Source organism: Oncorhynchus tshawytscha, linkage group LG16 (genome assembly GCF_018296145.1).
Source record: "Oncorhynchus tshawytscha isolate Ot180627B linkage group LG16, Otsh_v2.0, whole genome shotgun sequence".
NCBI classification, from domain to species: domain Eukaryota; kingdom Metazoa; phylum Chordata; class Actinopteri; order Salmoniformes; family Salmonidae; genus Oncorhynchus; species Oncorhynchus tshawytscha.
The window spans coordinates 56,025,647-56,053,236 of NC_056444.1; the positions used below are offsets into that span (position 1 = coordinate 56,025,647).

Below are 27,590 nucleotides of genomic sequence, written 5' to 3' on the forward strand. Positions count from 1 at the left end.
TCAACATGGCTGCACATATATTCCAATGTAAGGCTTTTTCTCTGCTCTTCTAGCTCTCCTTGCGCTGCCTCTCTCCCTTTTAAAATGCCAATTTATCCTCGGCAGAACGCTATCAGCGCAGCCATTACTCCACATTCACTGCAGAAACCTCTCTCTCTCTCTCTCTCTCCTTCTCTCCCGCTCTCTCTCCTTCTCTCCCGCTCTCTCTCCTTCTCTCCCGCTCTCTCCCCCTCCCTCCCGCTCTCTCCCCCTCCCTCTCTCTCTCTCTCCCCCTCCCTCTCCAGTGGGCCCCGGCAGTGCTTCCCCATTTCCGGTCTAATTGTGCATTCGGCCTAGACAAGGGGCTCATTAAGCAGTAATTACACACATGTTGTTTTCGGGAAACATCTCAATTTGGATTGCTTTGCATGGTAATTGTTCAGCAGGGACCGCCACTTGCAATGTTTCCCAGTGTGACATGTGGTGGAGAGAAAAAGAGAGAGAGTGAGACAGGGAGAGTGAGGGAGAGCATGTATGAGAGATGGAGTGAGAGAGAAACAGGGAGAGAGATTGCTGTTGGTTGCTGTTATTGCTGTTGGTCCCACCATTTATTTATATATAAATATCTATATATTTTATATATAAATATATATTTTTATTTTATTTTTCGATACGTATACTTGACAATGTAAGTAATAATGAACTTGCCATGTCAATAAAGTCAATTGAATTGAATTGAAATTGAGAGAGAGAACACCATTGTAAATACAACCCATATTTATGTTTATTTATTTTCCCTTTCGTAATTTAACTATTTGCACATAATATGACATTTAAAATGTATTTGTAATGAGTGCAATGTTTCCTGTTAATTTTATTGTTTATTTCACTTTTCTTTTTAATCTACTTCACTTGCTTTGGCAATGTTAACAAAATAGGGAGGGAGGGGGAGGGAGGGAGGGAGGGAGGGAGGGAGGGAGGGAAGGGGGGAGGGAGAGCGAGAGAGAGATGGGGAGAAAGAGAGAGAGGTAGTCAGAACTAGGTCAGGCCTTACCATCATCGATGAGCATGGAGCTTCAAAAATAATGAACTTCAACTTGAACTATTTGCACATAATATGACATTTAAAATGTCTTTATTATTTTGGAACTTTTGTGAGTGTAATGTTTCCTGTTAATTTGATTGTTTATTTCACTTTTCTTTATAATGTACTTTGCTTTGGCAATGTTAACAAACGGGGAGAGGGAGACGGGGAGGGAGAGAGAGGGAGACGGGGAGAAAGAGAGAGCGACAGGCAGCGAGAGAGAGACAGGGAGAGAGAGAGACGAGGAGGAAGAGAGAGAGAGAGAGAGAAACGGGAAAAGTGAGATGGGGAGAGAGAAATGGGGAGAGAGAGACGGGAGAGAGACAGAGATGGGGAGAGAGAGACGGGAGAGAGATGGGGAGAGAGAGATGGGGAGAGAGAGACGGGGAGAGAGAGAAAGGGGGAGAGAGAGAAATGGGGAGAGAGAGAAATGGGGAGACATAGACGGGGAGAGAGAGACGGGCAGAGAGAGAAACGGGCTGACAGAGAGACGGTGAGAGAGACAGAGACGGGAGAGCGAGAGAGAGACGGGGAGGGAGTGAGAGACGGGGAGGGAGTGAGAGACGGGGAGAAAGAGAAATGGGGAGAGAGAGCGAAATGGGGAGAGAGCGAGAGAGAGATGGGGAGAAAGAGATGGAACGAACTGGGAAAGAGAGCGAGAGAGATTAGATAAGAGAGAGAGAAGGGGAGAGAGAGAGGAAGTCAGAACTAGGTCAGGCCTTGCCATCATCGATGAGCGTGGAGCTTGACAAATAATGAACTCAGAGGTGGAAGTAATGTTAACTAGCTTATACATGTAATATTTACAGAGATGTAATGGTTGAACACAATGTTGCTGTCTTCTCATCTTGGCTTTTGTTCAATGTTATATAATTTCCTCTTGAATATCAACACAACTATCTCATAGACCTGGCTTAAAACTTTATTTACAATCCTTACAAATACGTGATCTGGGTTTGATTGAGCTCGCCTGGCGCAATAGAACCAATAGAGTAGTGGCAAAAGTGCTAACCCTTGGTACTCCAATCAGGCTAAACTAAACGCTCAAAGTATTTGAAGATTTCAAATAGTATTCAAACCCAGGTCTGCTTTCCCACCATGACACGAAAGAATCCATTCCTGTTGGTGGGCTAGCCAAGCTAGCCAACACAAACACCTTACATAGCCCTACATTACATGACTTCATTCATTTTACCTTGCAGCATAGGCCTACTGCTGAATGGCAGTAAGAAAACAAACAGGCTGATCGATCAGACCACTCAACTGGGTTGTATTTGAGGCACCAATCAGAAAAAGGACTGAGAACTGAAGGCGTTATGGCGACACGTTGAATGTGTTACTGAAATCTCAATCACTGGCGAGGTGGCCTCGGAACCATTAACATTAGTGCCTACAATGTGTCACAGTTTACCATGGAAGAAGGAAAATATTTTGACAGTGATTTATTTTTTGTCAATTTATATAAGACAATCTATAAAGAGCGAGTGTATGATACTTGTGACTTTAAAAGCTTTTGCCAGTACAGTACACTAACTCTCCAAAAATAATTCTCTCACCGAGCGGAATTAACAAGCACTGCTCAGCCATTCTGTGAAGAACGGGGTGCGGTGGAGGGACTCATGCAATATGCATGTCGGTTTGAGCACTCTACTCCTCCATCTTCCTCTTCTCCCCTTCTTTTCCTGTGCAATTAACTGAAGGTCCTCGCCAGCTTCAACCTGAAACAATTCCTGAAACAATGTGTGACTGAATTTTGAGAGGGCCCAACCTGTCACAAAGAAAATAATTAAATAAATAAAAATGTTTTATTGCACACACACAAAGACACACACAAACACACACACACACACACACACACACACATGCACAGACACACACCCACACAGCCGTAAGCCCATAAAGAGTGCAGCCCGTGGCCATGGCGACACGCGCTCTGTTGTCGTTAGATAAGGGGAAACGGGGCCTCTTCCTGGGTCTGACTGCTTGATCCTAACTACACAGACAGAGCTGCACCAGCACTGCTAGGTCAAATCCACCAACAGTGCCTCAAATCCACCTTTTGTTTTCTCCTCTCTACCACACAATTCATTTGCGCATGCAAATATTTATTTCTATACCTAGTACACAGATCTATATTACAGATACATTACATGACCAAAAGTATGTGGAGTTGGTCGCCTCTTTGCTGCTATAACAGCCTCCACTCTTCTGAGAAGGCTTTCCCCTAGACGTTGGAACATTGCTGCTGGGACTTGCTTCCATTCCGCTTTCAAGAGCATTAGTGAGGTCGGGCACTGATGTTGGGAGATTAGGCCTGGCTCGCAGTTGGCGTTCCAATTCATCCCAAAGGTGTTCGATGGAGTTGAGGTCAGGGCTCTGTGCAGGCTAGTCAAGTTCCTCCACACCGATCTCGACAAACCATTTCTGTATGGACCTAGCTTTGTCATTAGGGCAGTGTCATTCTGAAACAGGAAAGGGCCTTCCCCAAACTGTTGCCACATAATTGTGAGCACAGAATCGTCTAGAATGTAATTTTATGTTGAGGGGCCTAGCCCGAACCATGAACAACAGCCCCAGACCATTATTCCTCCTTCACCAAACTTTACAGTTGGCACTATACATTCGGGCAGGTAGCGTTCTCTTGGCATCCGCCAAACCCAAATTCATCCGTCGGACTGCCAGATGGTGGAGCGAGCATTACACCACTCCAGCCGATGCTTGGCATTGCACTTGGTGATCTTAGGCTTGTGTGCGGCTGCTCAGCCATGGAAACCCATTTCATGAAGCTCCCAACGAATAGTTGCTGACGTTGCTTCCAGAGGCAGTTTGGAACTGTGTTGCAACCGAAGACAGATGATTTTTACATGCTACACTCTTCAGCACTCGGCAGGCCCGTTCTGTGAGGTTGTGTGGCTTTCCACTTCACGGCTGAGACGTTGTTGCCCCTAGACGTTTCCACTTCACAATAACAGCACTTACAGTTGACCGGGGCAGCTCTAGTAGGGCAGAAATTTGACAAACTGACTTGTTGAAAAGGTGGCATCCTATGACTGTGCCACGGTGAAAGTCACTGAGCTCTTCAGTAAGGCCATTCTACTGCCAATGTTTGTCTATGGAAATTGCATGGCCGTGTGCTCGTGTGCTCGATTATATACACCTGTCAGTAACAGGTGTGGCCACTCATTTTAATGGGTGTCCAAATACTTTTTAAAATATAGTGTATGACTGTCTATAATTAGCACTCAACACGAGTTAGTAGGGCGAGTGTCAAACTGTGTGGCATTATACCCGAATCCCACTACAATTTCAATGAAAAACTGTTTTAGCTAACCTTAGGATCAAACTACTACCAGTAAGCAAGGTTGGCCTAATGCTCCAACAAACTGACTTGAAGACAACAATATTCAACTCTATGACAATAAATACAGAGACTCAAAGAGAATATATTCTGTTGGTAGCATTATTTGGTCGACACATCAATGTAGTGCTAACGCATAAAATAATGTTTTCATTCTAAAATAATGATAATTTAAAGAGCAAAAGAAGGATGACAAACTATGGAGGCATGTTTACACTGCAAATATGTAAAAAGAAAATGGCAGCCAGCTGAGATGGTTGTCATCCATCCACTTGCTGTTGCAGTTGAACCACCACAACACAGCCGAGGTTGAACAATAGAGAGATTGAAAGAGAGATTGAAGAGAAAGGCGCTATGGAATGGGGTTGGGTGGGGTGGCGCTAAATAAGGTCTTGTTTTCACTGTGAGCGCGTACAATAGGATATAAATCTCCCATTCAAGCAGCGCTCACAGGTCAATAGTTGAAAGAAAGATGGAATCAGTTTTGAGAGATGTTTTTTTCTTTTTGCCCGATTTGATTTGGCCACTGTGACCATTTTCAACTCCAAGCTTTTCAACTCACTCCCATTATAAAAAATAATAATTTCACAATACTGGTGGATAGAGTTTGGAGTTAAGACAATAGTAGAGAAAAATATGTTCAAAACACAAGGACTAGACAAGATTGAAGCATAAAGAGTATCTAATTCAAAACTACTGCCATAGTATAACAAAAGGCCTCAACAGCCCACAATAGGGGATATGAAATGTAAAATAGCTGTATAATAAATACTGTTTATATTCAGTGAGTTCTTGGTCTATGTTTGCAAGTCTTTTATGCGTGTGAGGGTGCATGCATCCGTGTGTGTGCTTCTTCATGAGCTTGAGTGTCTGTTGCTTTGACAGTGTGAACAAGGATGTGTGTATGCATGAGAGAAAGTGAACGTGAGTAAAAGAGCCCTTATAAAACATCCCCCTTGAGTCCCCTGGAAAATGTGTTTCACCCAATCTGTCTTTACCCATCCAGCCACTATGGCCTCTGACAGCCCACCTATTAACCTGTGTCGGGCGAAACACTTAGAATTAATGAGCAAAATATAACTAGCCTGCCACTTTAGTCTTAGCATGAACAGGGGATAAGAGGACTTCCTTAGGTTCAACTGTGTTAGCTCATATACTGTAGTGTTGGCTAACCTGTGAACTATCAGAAACCTAAACATGAGCATGCATAGGGTAACAAGTGGAGAGGTAGATAAACACTGAACACAGACACTGAACGCCACACGCAAGCACACATGGACACACACACACACACACACATAACACAAACAATTGGTATATCTACTGCACCCATCCACAGACACACATTCTAATGAAACGGTAAGGTGCAGCCATGGAGGGGGAAGGGGATGGTGTAAGTGTGAGCGGGTGTCTGCCATTTCTTTGTTTGTGTGTGTGTTTGTGGGTGTATGTGTGTGTGCACGTGTGCGTGCACGTTTGTGTGCGCGTGTACACGTGTGTGTGTGTGCGCACGCGCGTGTGTGTATGTGTCAGTGAGGTTTCTCTGGCGGGGTAGAGGATGTACAGCAGAACCCACTTTTAACTGAATCTGGCAAACAGCGATGGGGAGATGAAGGGCAGAGTGAATGTCACATTACCCCAGCTCTTTGCCTCTGCTCGCCGCAACATCAGATAGGGGGGGTACGTTAGTTTTTCTCCAGCATATAATTGGTTATCTGAATGCGATCTACTGCTCTCGTGCCTCCCTGCACCATATGAACGTATGAAAGAGAAAAGGAATAGAAAGAAAAGAGGAAAAAAAGCGCAGCTGAAGTTTTGACTGTTCTGGCAGTGACAAAAAGAAATCATTACCAGCAAGGGAAGCGTATCAGTCTATTTACATCTCGGGCTTCTTTTCTCCCTGCATGGTTCCGTGTGAAAACAACCGAGAACAACCACAGGGGAAACATAAGGGATGGTTACATTGACTACTAGAGTGTTTGGAGTCTCGATGAGTACGGAGCAGTGTGTGTGTGCTTTAAATATGATTTACCATATTTACTATCAATGGGAACCCTCTAGAATATAAATAATTGGAGCGCAAGAACAATATAAACATACTCTCAGTGCAACTTCCAGTAAGATGTCCTACAAAAATTACCCGGACGTATAAAACGTCACAAAGATCCTTTGAGAAATCCCTACATGTGTTTATGGCCATGATATCCTATTAGATGTATAATAGACAACAAAAGTAGAACATATAAGAAGAGCATATTAGCTAATCTGCTACTCGTTCTCTATGGTAAATAAATAAATGGTGTGTGTACCTGCCCTGCATATAAGTGCCTCTGGGTTTGCTTGTTGGCATGCTAGAGGACCACTAATGTGCTAACTCTAGAGTCTAGGGAGTGTTAATTCATGGATCACAACCTTCTGAACCTACAAGGGGCTCAGTACCAACCCCTGGGGAACACCCTCTGGGGCTTTAGCATAGAGGTAGGAGGTTAGGGGGGCCTTAGCCATATCTCACCCCAGCAGTGGGCAGTCTTTTCCCAGCTGGGTTGGAGCCTGGGGGTGGGGTACCGTGGAGGAGGTGAACACCTCTTCCACCCGCACCGTACCGGGCCTGTGGTGAGAGAGACAGGAGGTAGAGAGAGAACAGAAGGAGGGGGAGGAAAGGAGAAGGGAATCCCTTTAGATCGGTGTTACAAGCAGGGCATTTTCAAAAGGAATATATCAAGCCCCAAAATATCCTCCCCTCTCTCACCCTTCCCTCCCCACGCGTGCAGGGGGAGCCGAGGGGTAATGACATGGGTCTCAAACCGTGGTTCCATACAGTGCCATGCTGCACGGGAAGAATGGAGCTTAATGAGCTGACATCCTCCGCCACCCCCTTACAGCCCTCTTCCCGGTGCCCCCCCAATTCCCAGAAGAGTCGGGTTGAACACTGACACAGAGCCAAGGCTTTGGAGACTAGGGAAGAGCCATGGAGCTCCCAGGCCTCATAGTAGTGGCTGTCTGACCAAACTAGAGCAGTCTATACGGGTTAGGATGAATGATGGAAAAGAGGGATCACTTTGAACTGTACCTAGAGAGGATACATAATCAAACATACATACACAGGCACACACACAAAAACTCACACATGAGAACAGACACCTCACTCACAGGCACACACACACACACACACACACACACACACACACACACACACACACACACACACACACACACACACACACACACACACACAACCAAACCCACAAAAACACACATGAGAACAAACACTACACACTCACAGACACACACATAGGCATACAATCACACACTCACAACCACCACACATACACAGACCAACACGTTTCATAATGTATGCACACCTCTGAGCACCACACTTACGCACATCTACCAACACAACACTGCTTTACTGTAAAGCAGTTTGGAACACAATTTGTGAAGCCGAGGCACACATACCGAAACCCGGGCCTCAAAACGTGGTGTGCCTGTGGCCTATCACCTTAAAGGACACTGCAAAATAACCAATTGAGGCATTGACAGCTGCCCCATTTCTCGTTTGTCACATGGTTTGTGGGTGAATAAAATGTTAAATAAAGTCTCAGAGGCCTTTTATGTGCTGCTGAGACTCAATGCAAAAGTACTCTGGTGATACAAAGAGAGAGAGGATGCGAGAGACAAGAAAAAAAACATGAGGCAAAGAGATGTGAAACCTTCATAAAACTCATATGGGTTCGCAAACAGTTAAGAAATGAGCCTGGTGTTAGCTAATGTAAACAAACTCCATTTGCGAGATCCTCCCTGAGGTAAAAATGAAAGAAGAAAAAAAGACGCTGATTCACTCAGCGTTGGCAGAGGGTAGATGTGTTTGTTTGCCAGTGAGGCTTCCCCTAGGAGAGCTGGCGCGTGTGAGCCCTGGCTACTTATCTACCGGCCTGTCGCCTGCCTGGCTCAATGAGGAGCTCCATTACCCCCTATTGGGAGAATAAGTGGATCAATCCAAGTGGGTCCCAAAATGGAAATCATTTTTAAGAAACTCTTCAAATACAATTTCTTTGAACCTTTGAAGAAGGTTTTACTTGCAATGTTTGTATGATATGGTTACTTCTCATTATTTGAATGCACTTATTGTAGGTCTCTATGTACAAGAGAGTCTCCTTTAATTACTAAAATATAAATGTTAAAAATAATGGGTGTAGTTAGAAATATAGAAGGCACAGGAGATAAAGGACATACCAAGCTATCCTCTGTACTAGACAAAGACGAGACAGAGGGCAACATCACATTTTATCAATTTGAAACAATATGGAGCTGATTGGGTTGTTTTAAAGGCCCATAGCGAATCATTCTAGTGAGTAATTTGTCGGAGGGCTGTACATTTTTTATAATCCTAACTGGAATGCCCTAGGAACACAAACTTTATAAAATAATAAGAGGCTAATTTCACCTTGGTGATACACTTTCCAAGCCGCTCAATTATTTACAGTTAATGAATATTGCCTCGGGTTACATTTCTTTCAAAGTATCAAAGATCCCTATGAGACAGTAAATCATCTCTGTAAAATACTTCACTAGATTGGTTCAATTTTCAATTATACCCGGTTTAGCAAATATGACTAACACGAGCGGATGTTCGCTTCCATCTCATCTCTTTTCCATACCAGGCGACATATTGATGCTGGCCTTCTAGGTAGAGGTCCTGTGTCCAGTGTTTGTGTTCTTTTGCCCATCTTAATCTTTTATTTTTATTGGCCAGTCTGAGATTTGGCTTTTTCTTTGCAACTCTCAACTCTGCCTAGAAGGCCAGCATCCAGAAGTCGCCTCTTCACTGTTGATGTTGAGACTGGTGTTTTGCAGGTACTATTTAATGAAGCTGCCAGTTGAGGACTTGTGAGGTGTCTGTTTCTCAAACTAGGCACACGAATGTTCATGTCCCCTTACTCAGTTGTGCACTGGGGTCTCCCACTCTTTCTACTATTGTTAGAGCCAGTTTGCGCTGTTCTGTGAAGGGAGTAGTACACAACGCTGTATGAGATCTTCAGTTTCTTGGCAATTTCTCGCATGGAATGTCCTTCATTTCCAGAACAAGAATAGACTGAAACGTTTCTGAAGAAAGTCCTTTGTTTCTAGCCATTTTGAGCCTGTAATCGAACCCACAAATGCTGATGCTCCAGATACACAACTAGTATAAAGATAGTTTTACTGCTTCTTTAATCAGAACAACAGTTTTCAGCTGCGCTAACATAATGGCAAAAGGGTTATCTAATGATCAATGCCATAAACAATGCCATTGGAATACAGGAATGATGGTTGCTGATAATGGGCCTCTGTACGCCTCTGTAAGTCTAAGGGGAGACCTCGGGAATTCGAGCCCTTTGGGTATTGACATAGAAATACATTAGAAGTGCCCATCCAAGAAGGCTCAAGGTCATTGGGTACAGATAACATTACGTCAAATCACGTTATATGTACAGTAGCTTCGATTGAACTGATCATGTGAACATCATACATTCAAAATCTTAGCTAGCAGTCAGCATCCTGAATCAAGTTGACAATCTCCTGGCAAATCCTTTTCAAATCCTCTTGTCATATGAAGAGAAATAATGAAGAGAAATTATAGATAAAACGTATCGGTGCACATCGGCCATTGGACATAAACTTTACACAAGAAGTTGGTAATCGCAAATTCAACAATGAGTTCAACAATGAGTTTACACAAGGTGAGCCCAAAAATGTATTGTATGCTGCTGCATCAATTATGTAATATGCCAGGGAGATATGTATACTGTAGCTAAGAAAGTAATACTAAGCGTATGTGGTATAGCAAGCTGTTGCCCATGTGCCTCACGCTAATTAATCATTTGGTCCCTTTTCCCCTCTTTCGCCTACTGTTCTGACTTGGTGGTGCACGTGCACCTGTAGCCTATAGCCTGTTTTAGAGAAATGTAATCATTGAATATTGTCTGCTTATATGGCCCGTTATTTATCCTACGGGTCTAACTTGGTGTACAGGGAGAATACTGTAGGAACGGCCCATGTTCTGATTTCGATCGCTGTACATTTAAAAAGTGCTGAACAAATAGTTATATTGACAACGTCCATCCTAGCTCGCTCATTAACGTCTTAATAGAGATTACAGATTGGCTCTTATCCGCTCGTCATTCCCTTATGCCATAGTTTGCACATTTTACATGTTTTTTTTATTTATTTAACTAGGCAAGTCAGTTAAGAACAAATTCTTAATTACAATGACAGTCTACCAGGGAACAGCAGGTGCATCAATACCAGTATACCACTGAGTAGGTTAACTGCCTTGTTCAGGGGCAGAACAACAGATGTTTACCTTGTCAGCTCTGGGATTCAACCCAGCAACCTTTTGGTTACTAGCCCAATGCTCTAACCACTAGGCTACCTACCGCCCAATGGTGGTTTCAAATGTGGTTTCAATTGTCAGTAGAAAACACATTTATTTAAACAAGTCAGCCATATCAGCTATGTTTTTTTAAAGGCAGTACTGTTTCGCTGCCAGACAAGGATCTGCTGATAGCCAGGTGGAGCAGTGGTAAGGTGTTGGTAGTGCTGTTGGGACAGCTTTATGTAGGCCCTAACAGTTTGTGGGCACCGTTATAGTGCAATTAATGTATTGTTTAGTGTTGTGGCTTTGCTGACATGCATAATTTGTTTTTGCCCCACCAAGATTTACATGCTCAAATCGCCGCTGTTCCTGTCACTCAAACTCTAATTCAAATGCTACAGCCTGTGCAGTGGCCAATTCAATTGCAATTTCAACTCATGGGTTGAATGGGAGTCAATTCCAAAATTCTGAATTAAGCCCAACCCTGGCACACATACTATTTGAAATAATTTCAAATACACTGCTCAAAAAAATAAAGGGAACACTAAAATAACACATCCTAGATCTGAATGAATGAAAAATTCTTATTAAATACTTTTTTCTTTACATAGTTGAATGTGCTGACAACACAATCAAACAAAAATTATCAATGGAAATCAAATTTATCAACTCATGGAGTCTGGATTTGGAGTCACACTCAAAATTAAAGTGGAAAACCACACTTCAGGCTGATCCAACTTTGATGTAATGTCCTTAAAACAAGTCAAAATGAGGATCAGTAGTGTGTGTGGCCTCCACGTGCCTGTATGACCTCCCTATAATGCCTGGGCATGCTCCTGATGAGGTGGCGGATGGTCTCCTGAGGGATCTCCTCCCAGACCTGGACTAAAGCATCCGCCAACTCCTGGACAGTCTGTGGTGCAACGTGGCGTTGGTGGATGGAGCGAGACATGATGGCTCAGATGTGCTCAATTGGATTCAGGTCTGGGGAATGGGCGGGCCAGTCCATAGCATCAATGCCTTCCTCTTGCAGGAACTGCTGACACACTCCAGCCACATGAGGTCTAGCATTGTCTTGCATTAGGAGGAACCCAGGGCCAACCGCACCAGCATATGGTCTCACAAGGGGTCTGAGGATCTCATCTCGGGAACCTATTGGCAGTCAGGCTACCTCTGGCGAGCACATGGCCCCCCCAAAGAAATGCCACCCCACACCATGACTTACCCACCGCCAAACTGGTCATGCTGGAGGATGTTGCAGGCAGCAGAACGTTCTCCACGGCGTCTCCAGACTCTGTCACGTCTGTCACATGTGCTCAGTGTGAACCTGCTTTCATCTGTGAAGAGCACAGGGCGCCAGTGGCGAATTTGCCAATCTTAGTGTTCTCTGGCAAATGCCAAACGTCCTGCACGGTGTTGGGCTGTAAGCACAACCCCCACCTGTGGATGTCGGGCCCTCATAACAACCTCATGGAGTCTGTTTCTGACCATTTGAGCAGACACATGCACATTTGTGGCCTGCTGGAGGTCATTTTGCAGGGCTCTGGCAGTGCTCCTCCTGCTCCTCCTTGCACAAAGGCAGAGGTAGTGGTCCTGCTGCTGGGTTGTTGCCCTCCTACGGCCTCCTCCACGTCTCCTGATGTACTGGCCTGTATCCTGGTAGCGCCTCCATGCTCTGGACACTATGCTGACAGACCCAGCAAACTTTCTTGCCACAGCTCGCATTGATGTTCCATCCTGGATGAGCTGCACTACCTGAGCCACTTGTGTGGGTTGTAGACTCCGTCTCATGCTACCACTAGAGTGAAAGCACCGCCAGCATTCAAAAGTGACCAAAACATCAGCCAGAAAGCATAGGAACTGAGAAGTGGTCTGTGCTAATTGCCTATAATTTCCACCTGGTGTCTATTCCATTTGCACAACAGCATGTGAAATGTATTGTCAATCAGTGTTGCGTCCTAAGTGGACAGTTTGATTTCACAGAAGTGTGATTGACTTGGAGTTACATTGTGTTGTTTAAGTGTTCCCTTTATTTTTTTTGGGCAGTGTACTTTATCTGTGCTTGATTGAGATAGCGTGGCTTATGTGACCAACAGAACAATCCCAATGACCATAACAACTTCAATTAGAGAGGAATCCAGCCCCTCGTGGACCAATAAAGTGAATGATGCTGTAATGCCTGACAGTATCTTTTCTTACAGCTACTTTTTTTTGTGGACCCTGCTGCTCTCTTCACTGAAGTGTTTGTTATATGTTTGCAATGTGCAAAACGTCATAATAATGAGTGACAAAGTTATGTCAGTAGGACTGGGCGGTATACTGGTATTGATGCAAGGACCGGTTTGAGTTTTTACTTTACTTTCTATAACAGTATTTGAATGTTTGGTTTGTTAAATGTGATGTGCCGTGTGTAACATCCATTTTTATAGTTTACTAAGATACTTGACTCATCTCTCTCCATGCCGCTTTTCACACAGACCTAGCCCCACTCAAGGAGCCCATTTGTTGTTTCTCAACCACGAGACACTTGCGTTCAGTCTGCATGGTCAATGCAGCACATGCAACAACATTGATGACAAGATGTTTTTTTTACTTTGCTTCTTAATATAAGTCCACTAGCATTCTATAATTACACTATTAGTTTGTGTTTCTTACATCTACAAACAGCTAGTTTGGGTCTAAATCTTGTAAGCCGCTAATGCTAATTGCTTGCTAGCTAATAAATGTACTGAGTCAGAGCAAACGTAATTAGCTATATAGCCTGATAATACCAGTGATGGTGTAGACGTAAATCAGCATATTGTTTGTGCAACAGTATCTTTTAATTCAAAGCAAGAAAATGTTCTTCTTCATCTTCTTCTGTGGGTTTTATGGCAGACTACAACACAAAAAGGTGTATTGCCGCCACCAACTGGATGGGTTGAAAAAGCAAGGGGGAAAAAATCCATACGTGATAGGGAAAACTAACTTAATCCACCCAAATAAAAAAAGTACATTGACAAAACAAAACCAAACTCCCACTTCTTCCTTCTTTTAAATCTCCATAGCTCCCTTCTCAGGCTCTAGGGCCTGAGAGAGTGGTACGGCTTGTGACAATACTCCATGCAACTCATCCGCCGAGAGATCTTTCAGTCCCAGGAACCACTCCGCCGCATCCACAATGATATCTACCTCAATCTCTTTCACCCTTGTCGGGCATTCCAAAGACATGGCTTCATGGGTTCCCACAATTGCAACATGTCACATTTTCAGCACTTTTAAAATACATGACATAGCCTGGTTCCTCTCTAGGTTTCTCCCTAGGTTCTGGCCTTTCTCGGGAGTTTTTCCTAGCCACCGTGCTTCTACACCTGCATTGCTTGCTGTTTGGGGTTTTAGGTTGGGTTTCTGTACAGCACTTTGTAACATCAGCTGTTGTAAGAAGGGCTTTATAAATAAATTTGATTTGATTTGATGACATGATCTTTCGGCAACTTGGACATCTCGGCATCTCCCTTCTGCAAACACTTAAAACATGTCCAAAACATTTACAGTGATCTTGCTGCATTGGTCTTGGGATAAATGCTTAGACTCTGTAGTTTATATACCCCAACTGCACTTGAGTATGGAGAGACTGCATATCAAAAAACAAAAGAACTGATAGACTCTTCACTTTTTAATCATTCACAACCAGATTCATCCAACGTGCATCAATCACTCCAGGAATATTTTTCATCTCTTCAACATTGACTTCCTACGAGACGCCAGATATTACCCCCTTGAGGGGTGCCCTGTTCCGAAGAGACACACACGACACATCTAACTTGTCAAATCGGATGAGACGCAACACACGTTACCTCTGATCCTCAAAACTACAAAAGATCTAAACAAGCCGCCTCTCGTGATCCTCACAGCCTTCACTTTTCCCAGCACTCTCTCCACCAGTTTGGCTATCTCAAATGGATTCTTCAATCCAATCTGCTGCTCATTAATAAACCGTAGTCCTCAGAAGGTCATTCTGAGGACTATACACTACTTTGCTTCGTTTTCCATTATTTTGGACATTATTCAAATTCTCCTTGATTCTACCACCATTAGATTCACAATCCACATCAGCGTCCGCTTCTACCATCTTAGATGCATGAAATTGTCGATGGTCAAACAGTTATTGATAAAAATACTCAGCCTTCTTATACGCTACCACAGCTGCAAGCCGATGCAAAATATGTTAGCTACATGAAGTAGCTAAGAGAAAACATTCAATGTAGCCAAAGATTATAGGGTAGCTGTTTAGTCCCCTTGCTTTTTTCAATCTTTACTAACGACATGCCACTGGCTTTGAGTAAGGCCAGTGTGTCTATGTATGCGGATGACTCAACATTATACACGACAGCTACTACAGCGACTGAAATGACTGCAACACTCAACAAAGAGCTGCAGTTAGTTTCGAAATGGATAGCAAGGAATAAGTTAGTTCTAAATATTTCCAACACTAAAAAGCATTGTATTTGGGACAAATCATTCAGTAAACCATAAACCTCAACTACATCTCGTAATGAATAATGTGGAAATTGAGCAGGTTAATGTGACTAAACTGCTTTGAGTAACCCTGGATTGTAAACGGTCAGGGAAAAAACATATTGATACAACAGTAGCTAAGATGGGGAGAAGTCTGTCCATAATAAAGCGCTGCTCTGCCTTCTTAACAACACTGGCAGGTCCTTACAGGCCCTGGTTTTGTTGCACCGAGACTACAGTTCAGTATGCGGTCAGGTGCCACGAAGAGGGACTTGGTAAAATTGCAGTTGGCTCAGAACAGGGCAGCACGGCTGGCCCGAAAAAGTACACTGAGAGCTAACAATAATGACGTGCATGTCAATCTCTCATGGTTCAAAGTGGAAGAGAGACTGACTTCTTCATGACCTGTTTTTGTAAGATATGCTGAATAGTTGAATGTACCGAGCTGTCCGTTTACAATACTAGCGCACAGCTCGGACACCCATGCATACCCCACAAGACATGCCACCAGAGGTCTCTTCACATTCCCCAAGTCCAGAACAGACTATGGGAGGCGCACAGTACTACATAGAGCCATGTCTACATGGAACTCTATTCCACATCAGGTAACTGATGCAAGTTGTAGAATCAGATTTAAAAAGCAGGTAAAAATAGATTGTAAATTAAAGATAAACATTTTTTCTAAAATAATTATTATATTATTGATTGATTGACTATGACTTTTCAAATCACCCAGTATTGCTATCTGCAGCGTTAGTTCTAGATAAATGTTGCAATTCTTCAGCCATTCCTGGACCTGTGACCAAAAACGAGCTACATATGGACAGTACCAAAATAAATTATCTAATGACTGCCTCCTCACAGCAAAATCTGCAGAGCTGGGAAGATTGTATCCCCTATATATATATTCTATTGGTTGCCAGCATTTTGTATAATAATTTAAATGGAAAAATTATTTGAAGTTTTGAATCTGTCGTTGTTTTACGTGTCAATTCATAAATCGTGTGCCATGGAATAGGTACATCGAAAATCTCTTCCCAACTATTTTATTTGGCACAGCTGTCAATTTTTCGGCCCCTAAATTAAATTGGTGTATGTTTTTATTTATCACAATTTTCTTTAACCATTTATGGTCTTTAATCCAGGGCCGACAGACAAGTTCCTTACTTTTTCCCCCTTTTACTTGCCTCTTCAATTTTTGTGGTAATGCTGCAATTAGTCAGTTGTAATTTTGGGTAGAGCAGAGATTTCCATATGTCTGTGTTAGCTGCATGTGTGACATAACTCCACCAGTCCTAATTATGATATAATTTTCAAAAAGTATACCTTTTTTAAACATTTTCATTGAAAAATATGTTTTTTTTAATCAATTAGTATTTTTGAGTTTAACCACAATATTTGTTGTATTATTTGTTCTGTCTTTTCAGGTGGATTAAACTGAAATTGCAACAAACTTTCTAAGGCTTTTTGTTCTTAAACCACGGATTTCTAATCCCTTAATATTATTCTTGGATCTAATTTTAACAGCTAACATTTCGATGGCAATAATAAATAAATATGCCGATAGTGGACAACCTTGTTTTACTACTGTTGATAGTTAAAAAATGTCTGAGATGTAGCCATTATTTACTATTTTACACCTAGGGTTACTATACATAACTTTAACTAATTTTATAAGAGATTCTCCAAAATTTAAATATTCTAGGCATTTATATACAATGGGGCAAAAAAGTATTTAGTCAGCCACCAATTCTGCAAGTTCTCCCACTTAAAAAGATGAAAGAAGCCTGTAATTTTCATCATAGGTACACTTCAACTATGACAGACAAAATGAGAAAAAAAATCCAGAAAATCACATTGTAGGATTTTTTATGAATTTATTTGCAAATTATGGTGGAAAATAAGTATTTTGTCACCTACAAACAAGCAAGATTTCTGGCTCTCACAGACCTCACAGACCAGAACTTCTTCTTTAAGAGGCTCCTCTGTCCTCCACTCGTTACCTGTATTAATGGCACCTGTTTGAACTTGTTATCAGTATAAAAGACACCTGTCCACAACCTCAAACAGTCACACTCCAAACTCCACAATGGCCAAGACCAAAGGGCTGTCAAAGGACACCAGAGACAAAATTGTAGACCTGCACCAGGCTGGGAAGACTGAATCTGCAATAGGTAAGCAGCTTGGTTTGAAGAAATCAACTGTGGGAGCAATTATTAGGAAATGGAAGACATACAAGACCACTGATTTTTGCCCCACTGTATAAACCCCCGTCATACTTTATCAAAAGCCTTTTCAAAATCAGCTTTGAAAACAAGGCCTGGTGTCCCCGATATTTCATAATATTCTATTGTTTCCAGTACTTGTCTTATATAATCTCCAATGTATCGTCCCTGTACAAAATAACTGTCTGATTTAGGATGAATAATATCTGACAATAACATTTTAATTCTATGCACCAAGCATTTAGTTCAATTTTTTTTATCGCAACACTGAAGTGTAAGACGCCTCCAATTTTTTTAAATGGACTGGATTTTATATATACCACTTGGATCCTGTTTCAGTAATAATGAAATCAGACCTTCTTGTTGGGTGATAATCTACCATTTATATAGGAGTGGTTAAAACATGCTAAAATTGGTCCTCTGAGTATATAAAAAAAAGTTTGGTATACTTCCACTGGTATGCCATCCAGCCCTGGAGTTATCCCAGCCGTAAAGAAGTTCCTCCTCTGTAATTTGGCCTTCACATGAGTCTTTCTGCACATATGTTAATTTTACATTATTAATAGGGAAGAAATCCATACAATTAACTTTGGTTAGTGGAGATGGAGGAGACTGAAACAAAAACATATTTCTAAAGTACTTTACTTCCTCTTTTAAAATATCATTCGGTGAATCATGCGTGACACACTGGATCATTTCTTGAATAAATTCCTCCATGCCTGTTACGTTCGTGCGATGAATTAGACCAAAATCCAGCGTGGTAGGCGAACATCTTACTTTATTTAAAATGAACACTGAAAAACAACAAAATACAAAATAAACGTAAAGTTCTGCAGGCTACCCAGCACCTATACAAAATCAAGATCCCACAAATTAAAGGGGAAAAAAGGCTGCCTAAGTATGATCCCCAATCAGAGACAACAATAGACAGCTGCCTCTGATTGGGAACCATACCAGGCCAAACAAAGAAATGGGAAAACTAGAATGCCCACCCAAATCACACCCCGATCTAACCAAATAGAGAAATAAAAAGGCTCTCTAAGGTCAGGGCGTGACAATGCCTCTATGGTACAGTTTTTATTTCTATCTAACTGTACTGTTAGTCCATCAACATCCTTTGTAAAGATGGACTCTTGATCTTTTGTTTTATAGATGAGTACTGAATTGCATAGCCTTTAAAGGCACATGTAAAAGTGTCCCATACAATAAGGGGATCCGCTGTACCTATGTTATGTCGGAAAAAGTCGGTTCAAAATTATTCTGTCCTAGTTATAAACAAGTTATCATCCAGTAGGCTTTGATTAAATGTCCAATATCCTCGCCCACGTGGAAATTCTGTAAGAGTAATATATATGTCAAATACGTGATGATCCGACCGCATTCTGTCCCCTATCAACACTTTTTACATTTTTTGTGCCAGAGAGAACGACATAAGAAAATAATTGAGACAACTAGCTTGATTAAGCCTATATCTCACTAAGTCAGGGTATTTAAGCTTCCATATACCGTTGAAGTCGGAAGTTTACATACACCTTAGCCAAATGTATTTAAACTCAGTTTTTCACAATTCCTGACATTTAATCCTAGTAAAAAGACCCTGTCTTAGGTCAGTTAGGATCACCACTTTATTTTAAGAATGTGAAATGTCAGAATAATAGTAGAGAGAATTATTTATTTTAGCTTGTATTTCTTTCATCACATTCCCAGTGGGTCAGAAGTTAACATACACTCAATTAGTATTTGGTAGCATTACCAATGAATTGTTTAACTTGGGTCAAATGTTTCAGGTAGCGTTCCGCAAGCTTCCCACAATAAGTTGGGTGAATATTGTCCGATTCTACCTGATAAAGCTGGTGTAACTGAGTCAGCTTTGTAGGCCTCCTTGCTCGCACACGCTTTTTCAGTTCTGCCCACAAATGTTCTATAGGATTGAGGTCAGGGCTTTGTGATGGCCCCTCCAATACCTTGACTTTGTTGTCCTTGCCACAACTTTGGAAGTATGCTTGGGGTCATTGTCCATATGGAAGACCCATTTGCGACCAAGCTTTAACTTCCTGACTGATGTCTTAAGATGTTGCTTCAATATATCCACATAATTTTCCTGCCTCACGATGCCATCTATTTTGTGAAGTGCACCAGTCCCTCCTGCAGCAAAGCAACCCCACAACATGATGCTGCCATCCCCGTGCTTCATGGTTGGGATGGTGTTCTTCAGCTTGCAAGCCTCCCCTTTTTCCTCTAAACATAACAATGGTCATTATGGCCAAACAGTTCTATTTTTGTTTCATCAGACCAGAGGACATTTCTCCAAAAAGTACGATTTTTGTCCCCATGTGCAGACCATAGTCTGGCTTTTTTATGGCGGTTTTGGAGCAGTGGCTTCTTCCTTGCTGAGCAGCCTTTCAGGTTATGTCGATATAGGACTCGTTTTACTGTGGATATAGATACTTTTGTACCTGTTTCCTCCTGCATCTTCACAAGGTCCTTTGTGTTGTTCTGGGATTGATTTGCACTTTTTACACCAAAGTACGGTCATCTCTAGGAAACAGAACGCGTCTCCTTCCTGAGCGGTATGACGGCTGCGTGGTCCCATGGTGTTTATACTTGCATGCTATTGTTTGTACAGATGAATGTGGTACCTTCAGGCGTTTGGAAATTGTTCCCAAGGATGAACCAGACTTGTGGAGGTCTACAATTGTTTTCTGAGGTCTTGGCTGATTTCTTTTGATTTTCCCACGATGTCAAGCAAAAAGGCACTGAATTTGAAGGTACACCTTGAAATACATCCACAGGTACACCTCCAATTGACTCAAATGATGTCAATTAGCCTAACAGAAGCTTCTAAAGCCGTGACATAATTTTCTGGAATTTTCCAAGCTGTTTAAAGGCACAGTCAACTTAGTGTATGTAAACTTCTGACCCACTGGAATTGTGAAACAGTGAATTATGAGTGAAATAATCTGTCTGTAAACATTTGTTGGAAATATTACTTGTGTCATGCACAAAGTAGATGTCCTAACCGACTTGCCAAAACTATAGTTTGTTAACAAGAAATTTGTGGAGTGGTTGAAAAACGAGTTTAAATGACTCCAACCTAAGTGTATGTAAACTTCCGACTTCAACTGTATCCACTAATTCCAATACATCCAATGCATTCATGATTTCCTTAATTGCCTGAGGGTGATAGTTTGTAGTGTGATTTCCTTTACGGCCCATAGAGATATTTAATACCGTATTAAAATCCCCCAACATAATAATAGAGTATAGTGTTGCTTGTAGAGTTGATCAATTCTTACATATATTTTCAAAGAAGCTTGGATCATCATTATTTGGACCATATAGGTTAATAAGCCATATCTATTTATTGTCCAATTACATACTTAAAATAATCCATCTACCACCTACCTTGGATCAAAATTACTGTTAATTATTATCATCACACCTTTTGAATGTCTTTGCCCATGGGAGAAATATATTACCCCCCCCCCCAGTCCATTTTCCACAAAACTTTATCTAAAATTGTTGAATGAGCTTCCTGTAAACAATAGATATTATATTCCTTCTCTTTTAGCCAAGTAAACACTGATTGCTTTTTCTTATTATCTGCTAAGCCATAACAATTATAACTGGCTATACTTATTTCACCACTTACCTTAATGAGACACAAGTTTCACTTCTATTTATCAAAATATATGTTTGTAAACATACCATTAAAAAGTAACATGATGATTGAGTGTCTATATAGCTGTACCATGATATTTGCATTGCTACTAAGTAAATCTCCAATTGGTCCGCACTATTCCACCCGCTAAAAGCCCTCCTCATCCCGAGTTGGGTTGTCATCCCAATGCCCGGAAGACCACTCCCAACCCCCTGGATCCCTTGGCCCCGGAGAGACCAGGACCCATCCTTCGAAAAGAGCACACAGTGCCACCCACAGAACAGAAGCAGAACAACCGCCATATGCATTTCCATCGACCTCATATCGATTTTAATTATATATAGCCATTAAATAAATATATATATTTTTAAATCATGTTCATCTTATTTTCCATAATTAGCTATTAATATTTGAAGTAATGTAAGGGAATTTATGCAAAGGATTTTTACCTCTCACCAGTCTCGCCATTACCAAAATTACATTATGGCAAGCAATTATTATATAAGCAAACAATTATTGTGAATCATCCTCTATTTTGTCTCTAAAATCTTTTACTCCCTCGCAACAGTTGTGGGATACACACTCATACACACTCATACACACTCAACCCCTTTCCCCCACAACAACCATAGACTCAGATTCTCAACAGTTGCAACATCCCAGAACCCAACTCAAGAAAGGTCTTGATTTACGAATGCATATACAGTTGCAGCTGTATGAGAAGGCCTGCAAAACTGTGCAAAAAATGGGCAGAAATGGGGAGATTTGATTAACCATTGTCACATCCTAGATGATGGAGGTCAGATACACCCACAACATGCCCCCCCGTATTGACCATATTCCCAAGCATCTCCATGCAGTCAGACCTTTGATTTTGTGCCACCAGGGCCATAATAATATGCCCCCTCTCTGAATGTCTGAGTGTGACCCCCTCCCCATGGGTTACTACAGCTAGTGTTGCCAGCACTGCCACTGCCTGGGTGGGGGCACCCCACTGGAATCCCCACCGGCTAGGTACAAGGTCATCAAGGTTCTCATTAGCAGCTTTGAGAATTTCCTTGTATATTATGCTCTCCCCTCAGGGGGCTTTGGCTTTGCAGGATCAAACCTGCCAAGCAGGCTCAGAATCTTGAGGGGGCGGTGCTGCTCTAGATCTCTGACCGCATTTTGGCTGCATACAGGCGGCTTACAGCAGGCCCATAAAACAGTTAGGGACTAGTATCTGGGTCATTCAGGTGTGTGTCTAGGGTATAGGGATGAGGACCATTCCATCCATATAGGACCATAAATAAATACATTAGATGTATAATTTATATTTAAAAAATTCAAACGCTGTTCCACCATGATAGGACAATAAATAAATACATAAATAAGATGTGTAATTAATTATAAAATGTATAGCCCTCATCTGAACAACATTAAAAGCTCTCTCACAACCCCTGCTCACAGCAAAACTTTGGCTCTGAGATATGCAAACATTTCCTTTCCCATTCAACGCCACACTTTCCCAAACACCAAAAAACACACACCACACCATCCATCTACACATACTGTGCCTTCTGTTTACTGAGTTTTTATCGTGGTTCCTACCCTGTCACAATACCTCCCTTTTATTTTCATTCATTGTCATGTCAAACAACACTGTTGTTCACAAAGTGATTTAAATCAAATCAAATTTGATTTGTCACATGCACCAAATACAATAGGTAACAGGTGTGCACCTTACTGTGAAATGCTTACTTCCAAGCCCTTAACCAACCATGCAGTTTTAAGAAAATAAGAGTTAATAAAAGATTGACTAATTAAACTAAAGTTTAAAAAAGTTACACAATAAAATAACAATAATGAGGTTGTATACAGGGGGTACCGGTACCGAGTCAATGTGCGGGGGTACAGGTTAGTCGAGGTAATTGAGATAATACTGTAGGTAGGGGTAAAATGACCACCTACAGTATAATACTATGAGTGCAAAGAGCTTTTCTCATCGGTTACCTTGGAGTCTATAGAGGATAACTGACACAAGAGACTTGATGTGTGGGCCTCCACCCTGTTTCAATTGAAGGTTCTAAATACAGTACATTTTCTACAGTATCATTACAATTATCATCACTGTCAAACAACCTTTCCAAAGGTGAATTTATTTGTGTGGGTGTAATTTTTTAAACTCTGTAAATACTCAAGATAAAAATAATTCCACAGTAACAACACAACTGTCATTATCATAACCATCATATAACATTTGAAAAGGAGAATTAATTCAGTATGGTTTTGACCAAACTGGCTCCATTCCATGTTACAGTGATGTAACTATTTGCTTTGCAGTATAAAACTGTGCCACAGTGGAATTAAAGTGCAAAGGATCACATTCCTAGACAGCTGGTAGTTGTAAATTCCTATCTGGAAAGGGGGATGGCGTTACTTTGAAGGAAAACATATACTTTTTTCATTTCAAACTGCTTTAGGGATTAGGGATTCAGATCTAGAAAAAAATGCATTAAAATAATCCACCATTTGCACGTTTTACATTCACAATGGAACCCCAAGCCCAGCACCCTCCTCTCACCCCCTCCCCCAAGAACACACACACACACACCAACCTGCAGCCATCTGCTCCGTTTGCTCTCTACAATCCTAGCAGAATACATTATTCACCACAATTACATCCCTTCACATCACAGAGACGCAGTCTCTATGAACAGTGAGAGAGAAGATTCAAGCGTGTTTGATTTGGTTTTTGCGTGAAACAAGGTCACCAGAGAGGGGTCTACCTGTTATAGCTAGTGGGCAAGATGAAAGTCACTGACAAGAAGGTTACTCTGCGAGTGCCCATAATGCACAACGGATGAAAAAGGTTTACCTGGAGCAGGAGCAGGCGCGTGTATGTGTGTGTGTGTGTGTGTTCTTGACTACATTATTGTCTTGACTTGTTTTGCATCCACCTGTTAGTGAGCCAAACCAAACATTTTCCACTGTCTGTTTGTAGCGCTCCTGCCCTGCCATCAACTCCAGTGCAAAGTGTGTGAATCTGCCCATTGGTGTGTCAGGTGCAACATCCAACGCCCTAGTCTTCCTCTGCACTGAACCACACACACAACACCTTCATTTCATCACAACAACGCACCAATGAAAACACACACACTCTTAGAAAAAAGGGGGGAACCATAAAGGGTTCTTTGACTGTCTATGTGTAGGAGAACCCTTTTTGCTTCCAGGTAGAACTTTTTCACCAAAGGGGTGAAAGAGGTTCTAAGCAGGCACATGCACAGATAGGGCTCTACCTGTGCAGAGCACATGCCCCTTTGCCCTCCCAGTTTTCAAAGTGCCCTTTTGGGTGGTGGTATAATTTCTCCCCCCCAAATACATTTTTAAAAATACATTTTTGTCATTGTTGTTCAGAACCCACTACCCGCAAGTCATCATCAAGTTCACCCTCACCACCCAGTCTGTTGGTTGTGCCCGTTTCCCCCAGTCTACCCTGTATGGAGATTGTGCACATCCGGTATCCAAACATGCATGGCTTGAGAGATGAGTTCACCCATCGAGTGTGTGTAGCTACCTAGTTTAAATATCAACATTACTGCCACACAGCAGCACAACATTTGATAACACTTGATTTAGCCTACATCATCATCAATATTCTGTCTGGTTGGCTGATATGAGCAGCAGAGAGAGGCAGAAAGACATAGAGGTAAATCACAATCTTACTAGTAGATTTACATCAATCATCAACAATCAGCTGATAGTCCACCCTCATTTGATGAGTGTGTTGTTGCAGAAATAAATAGCCTCCCTCCAGGACACCTACACCACCCGATGCTACAGGAAGGCCATAAAGATCATCAAGGACATCAACCACCCGAGCCACTGCCTGTTCACCCCGCTGTCATCCAGAAGGCGAGGTCAGTACAGGTGCATCAAAGCTGGGACCGAGAGACTGAAAAACAGCTTCTATCTCAAGGCCATCAGACTGTTAAACAGCCACCACTAACATTGAGTGGCTACTGCCAACACACTGTCAATGACACTGACTCTACTCCAGCCACTTTAATCATGGGAATTGATGGGAAATGATGTAAATATATCACTAGCCACTTTAAACAATGCTACCTTATATAATGTTACTTACCCTACATTATTCATCTCATATGCATACGTAGATACTGTACTCTATATCATCGACTGCATCCTTATGTAATACATGTATCACTAGCCACTTTAACTATGCCACTTGGTTTACATACTCATCTCATATGTATATACTGTACTCGATATCATCTACTGTATCTTGCCTATGCTGCTCTGTACCATCACTCATTCATATATCCTTATGTACATATTCTTTATCCCCTTACACTGTGTATAAGACAGTAGTTTTTTTTGGAATTGTTAGTTAGATTACTTGTTCGTTATTACTGCATTGTCGGAACTAGAAGCACAAGCATTTCGCTACACTCGCATTAACATCTGCTAACCATGTGTATGTGACAAATAAAATTTGATTTGATTTGATTACGCAACAAACTAAAAAATAACATTGTTTCAGAGGCATTTGGTATGTAATCATTTTTAAAATCCAAAGTCAAATGATCAACCAATCATACCCTACTCAACAAATTGGATGCCGTCTATCACAGTGCCATCCGTTTTGTCACCAAAGCCCCATATACTACCCACCATTGCGACCTGTACGCTCTCGTTGGCTGGCCCTCGGTTCATACTCGTCGCCAAACCCACTGGCTCCATGTCATCTACAAGACCCTGCTAGGTAAAGTCCCCCCTTATCTCAGCTCGCTGGTCACCATAGCATCTCCCACCTGTAGCACACGCTCCAGCAGGTATATCTCTCTAGTCACCCCCAAAACCAATTCGTTCTTTGGCCGCCTCTCTCTCCTTCCAGTTCTCTGCTGCCAATGACTGGAACGAACTACAAAAATCTCTGAAACTGGAAACACTTGTCTCCCTCAATAGCTTTAAGCACCAACTGTCAGAGCAGCTCACAGATTACTGCACCTGTACATAGCCCACCTATAATTTAGCCCAAACAACTACCTCTTTCCCTACTGTATTTAATTTATTTATTTAGCTCCTTTGCACCCCATTATTTTTATTTCTACTTTGCACATTCTTCCATTGCAAATCTACCATTCCAGTGTTTTACTTGCTATATTGTATTTACTTTGCCACCATGGCCTTTTTTTGCCTTTACCTCCCTTATCTCACCTCATTTGCTCACATCGTATATAGACTTGTTTATACTGTATTATTGACTGTATGTTTGCTTTACTCCATGTGTAACTCTGTGGCGTTGTATGTGTCGAACTGCTCTGCTTTATAGTGGCCAGGTCGCAATTGTAAATGAGAACTTGTTCTCAACTTGCCTACCTGGTTAAATAAAGGTGAAATAAATAAATAAATAAAAAATAAAAACATCACATTTTGTAGTCCCATATCCATCCACTGTGCTGGTATGAGGTTGATTAAAAAAAACTCTACATGGGACACACATTGCCTCCTTGGCATAGATGGCAATAAGCCTCGGGAGTCCATTGAAGTTCACAGTCATTTGACTGCCTGAGTAACAATTTGAATTGGAGAGAAAGTTGCTGTGTCAGGCGATTCACTTGCTTGGTCCTCTCCTTCCTTCCTTTCCTTTCCTCATCTCTCCTTTTTTCCCACCCTCCCTCCCTTTTTACCAGATGCTCTCCTGGCACTGCCTCGTGTTTGGCCTGAGACTGTGAGAGGTCACCGGCTGCCTTGTTCTCACACGTGGAGTGTGTGAGTGGGTCGGGGAGTCGCTAACTCAGTGCCAGGCCTCTCTAATGAGTCTGTCAGGCGCTGTTAGCAATGGCGTGCTCCCCTGGCTCACCTCGCTCCCACAGACAGACTATGATTAGCCGGGCCAAAGGCACACCACTGGGCCAGATTAAACAGTCACTGTGCACACACATACACACAGCTATCATCTCCAGCATTAGCCTGCTTTGATATAATAACTCACACTTGCCCCCCAGAGTAAGGAAATGTGATGTCACTGGAGTTATGGTTAGATGTAATATATGCTGGCTAAGGCAGGCAGCGCATGTACAGTACTGAAGCTACTTTGCCTAGCTTACATTACATAGAAAGCCTGCATAGAAAGACAGGTTAGAAGGCGTCTACTGAGAGCTTAACTTAGCGTACAATATATGTCTATGGGGATCAATGGCCTAAATATATAGTAATCAGGTCAAATGCTGATTTAGGATCAGTCTTGCCTTTTACATCACAAATAATAAGATTAAATGGACAGGGGAGACCTGATCCTAGATCAGCAATCATACTCTGAGACACTTGATACATATGGCCCCTGATGTGCATGCAAAACAAGTAGCCCACGCAGGCTTTAATTAATTCGAGTCATGCCCCGTCTTGCACATCATTCCGAACCTGGACTG

The 27,590-nt window shown here is 42.0% G+C and overlaps 1 protein-coding gene across 4 annotated transcripts in view; it reads right to left on the minus strand.

The window, feature by feature from the left end:
* LOC112215963 (thymocyte selection-associated high mobility group box protein TOX) overlaps nucleotides 1–27,590 on the minus strand; it is a 124,821-nt gene that overhangs the window by 57,096 nt on the left and 40,135 nt on the right. For 2 of the 4 annotated variants that reach the window (XM_042299387.1, XM_042299388.1), the window contains one exon: nucleotides 6,934–7,029. The exons of the other annotated variants lie outside the window; for them this stretch is intronic. In XM_042299387.1, the coding sequence (XP_042155321.1) occupies nucleotides 6,934–7,029 (96 nt within the window). The remainder of the gene's footprint in view (nucleotides 1–6,933; nucleotides 7,030–27,590) is intronic. 4 annotated transcript variants of the gene reach the window in all.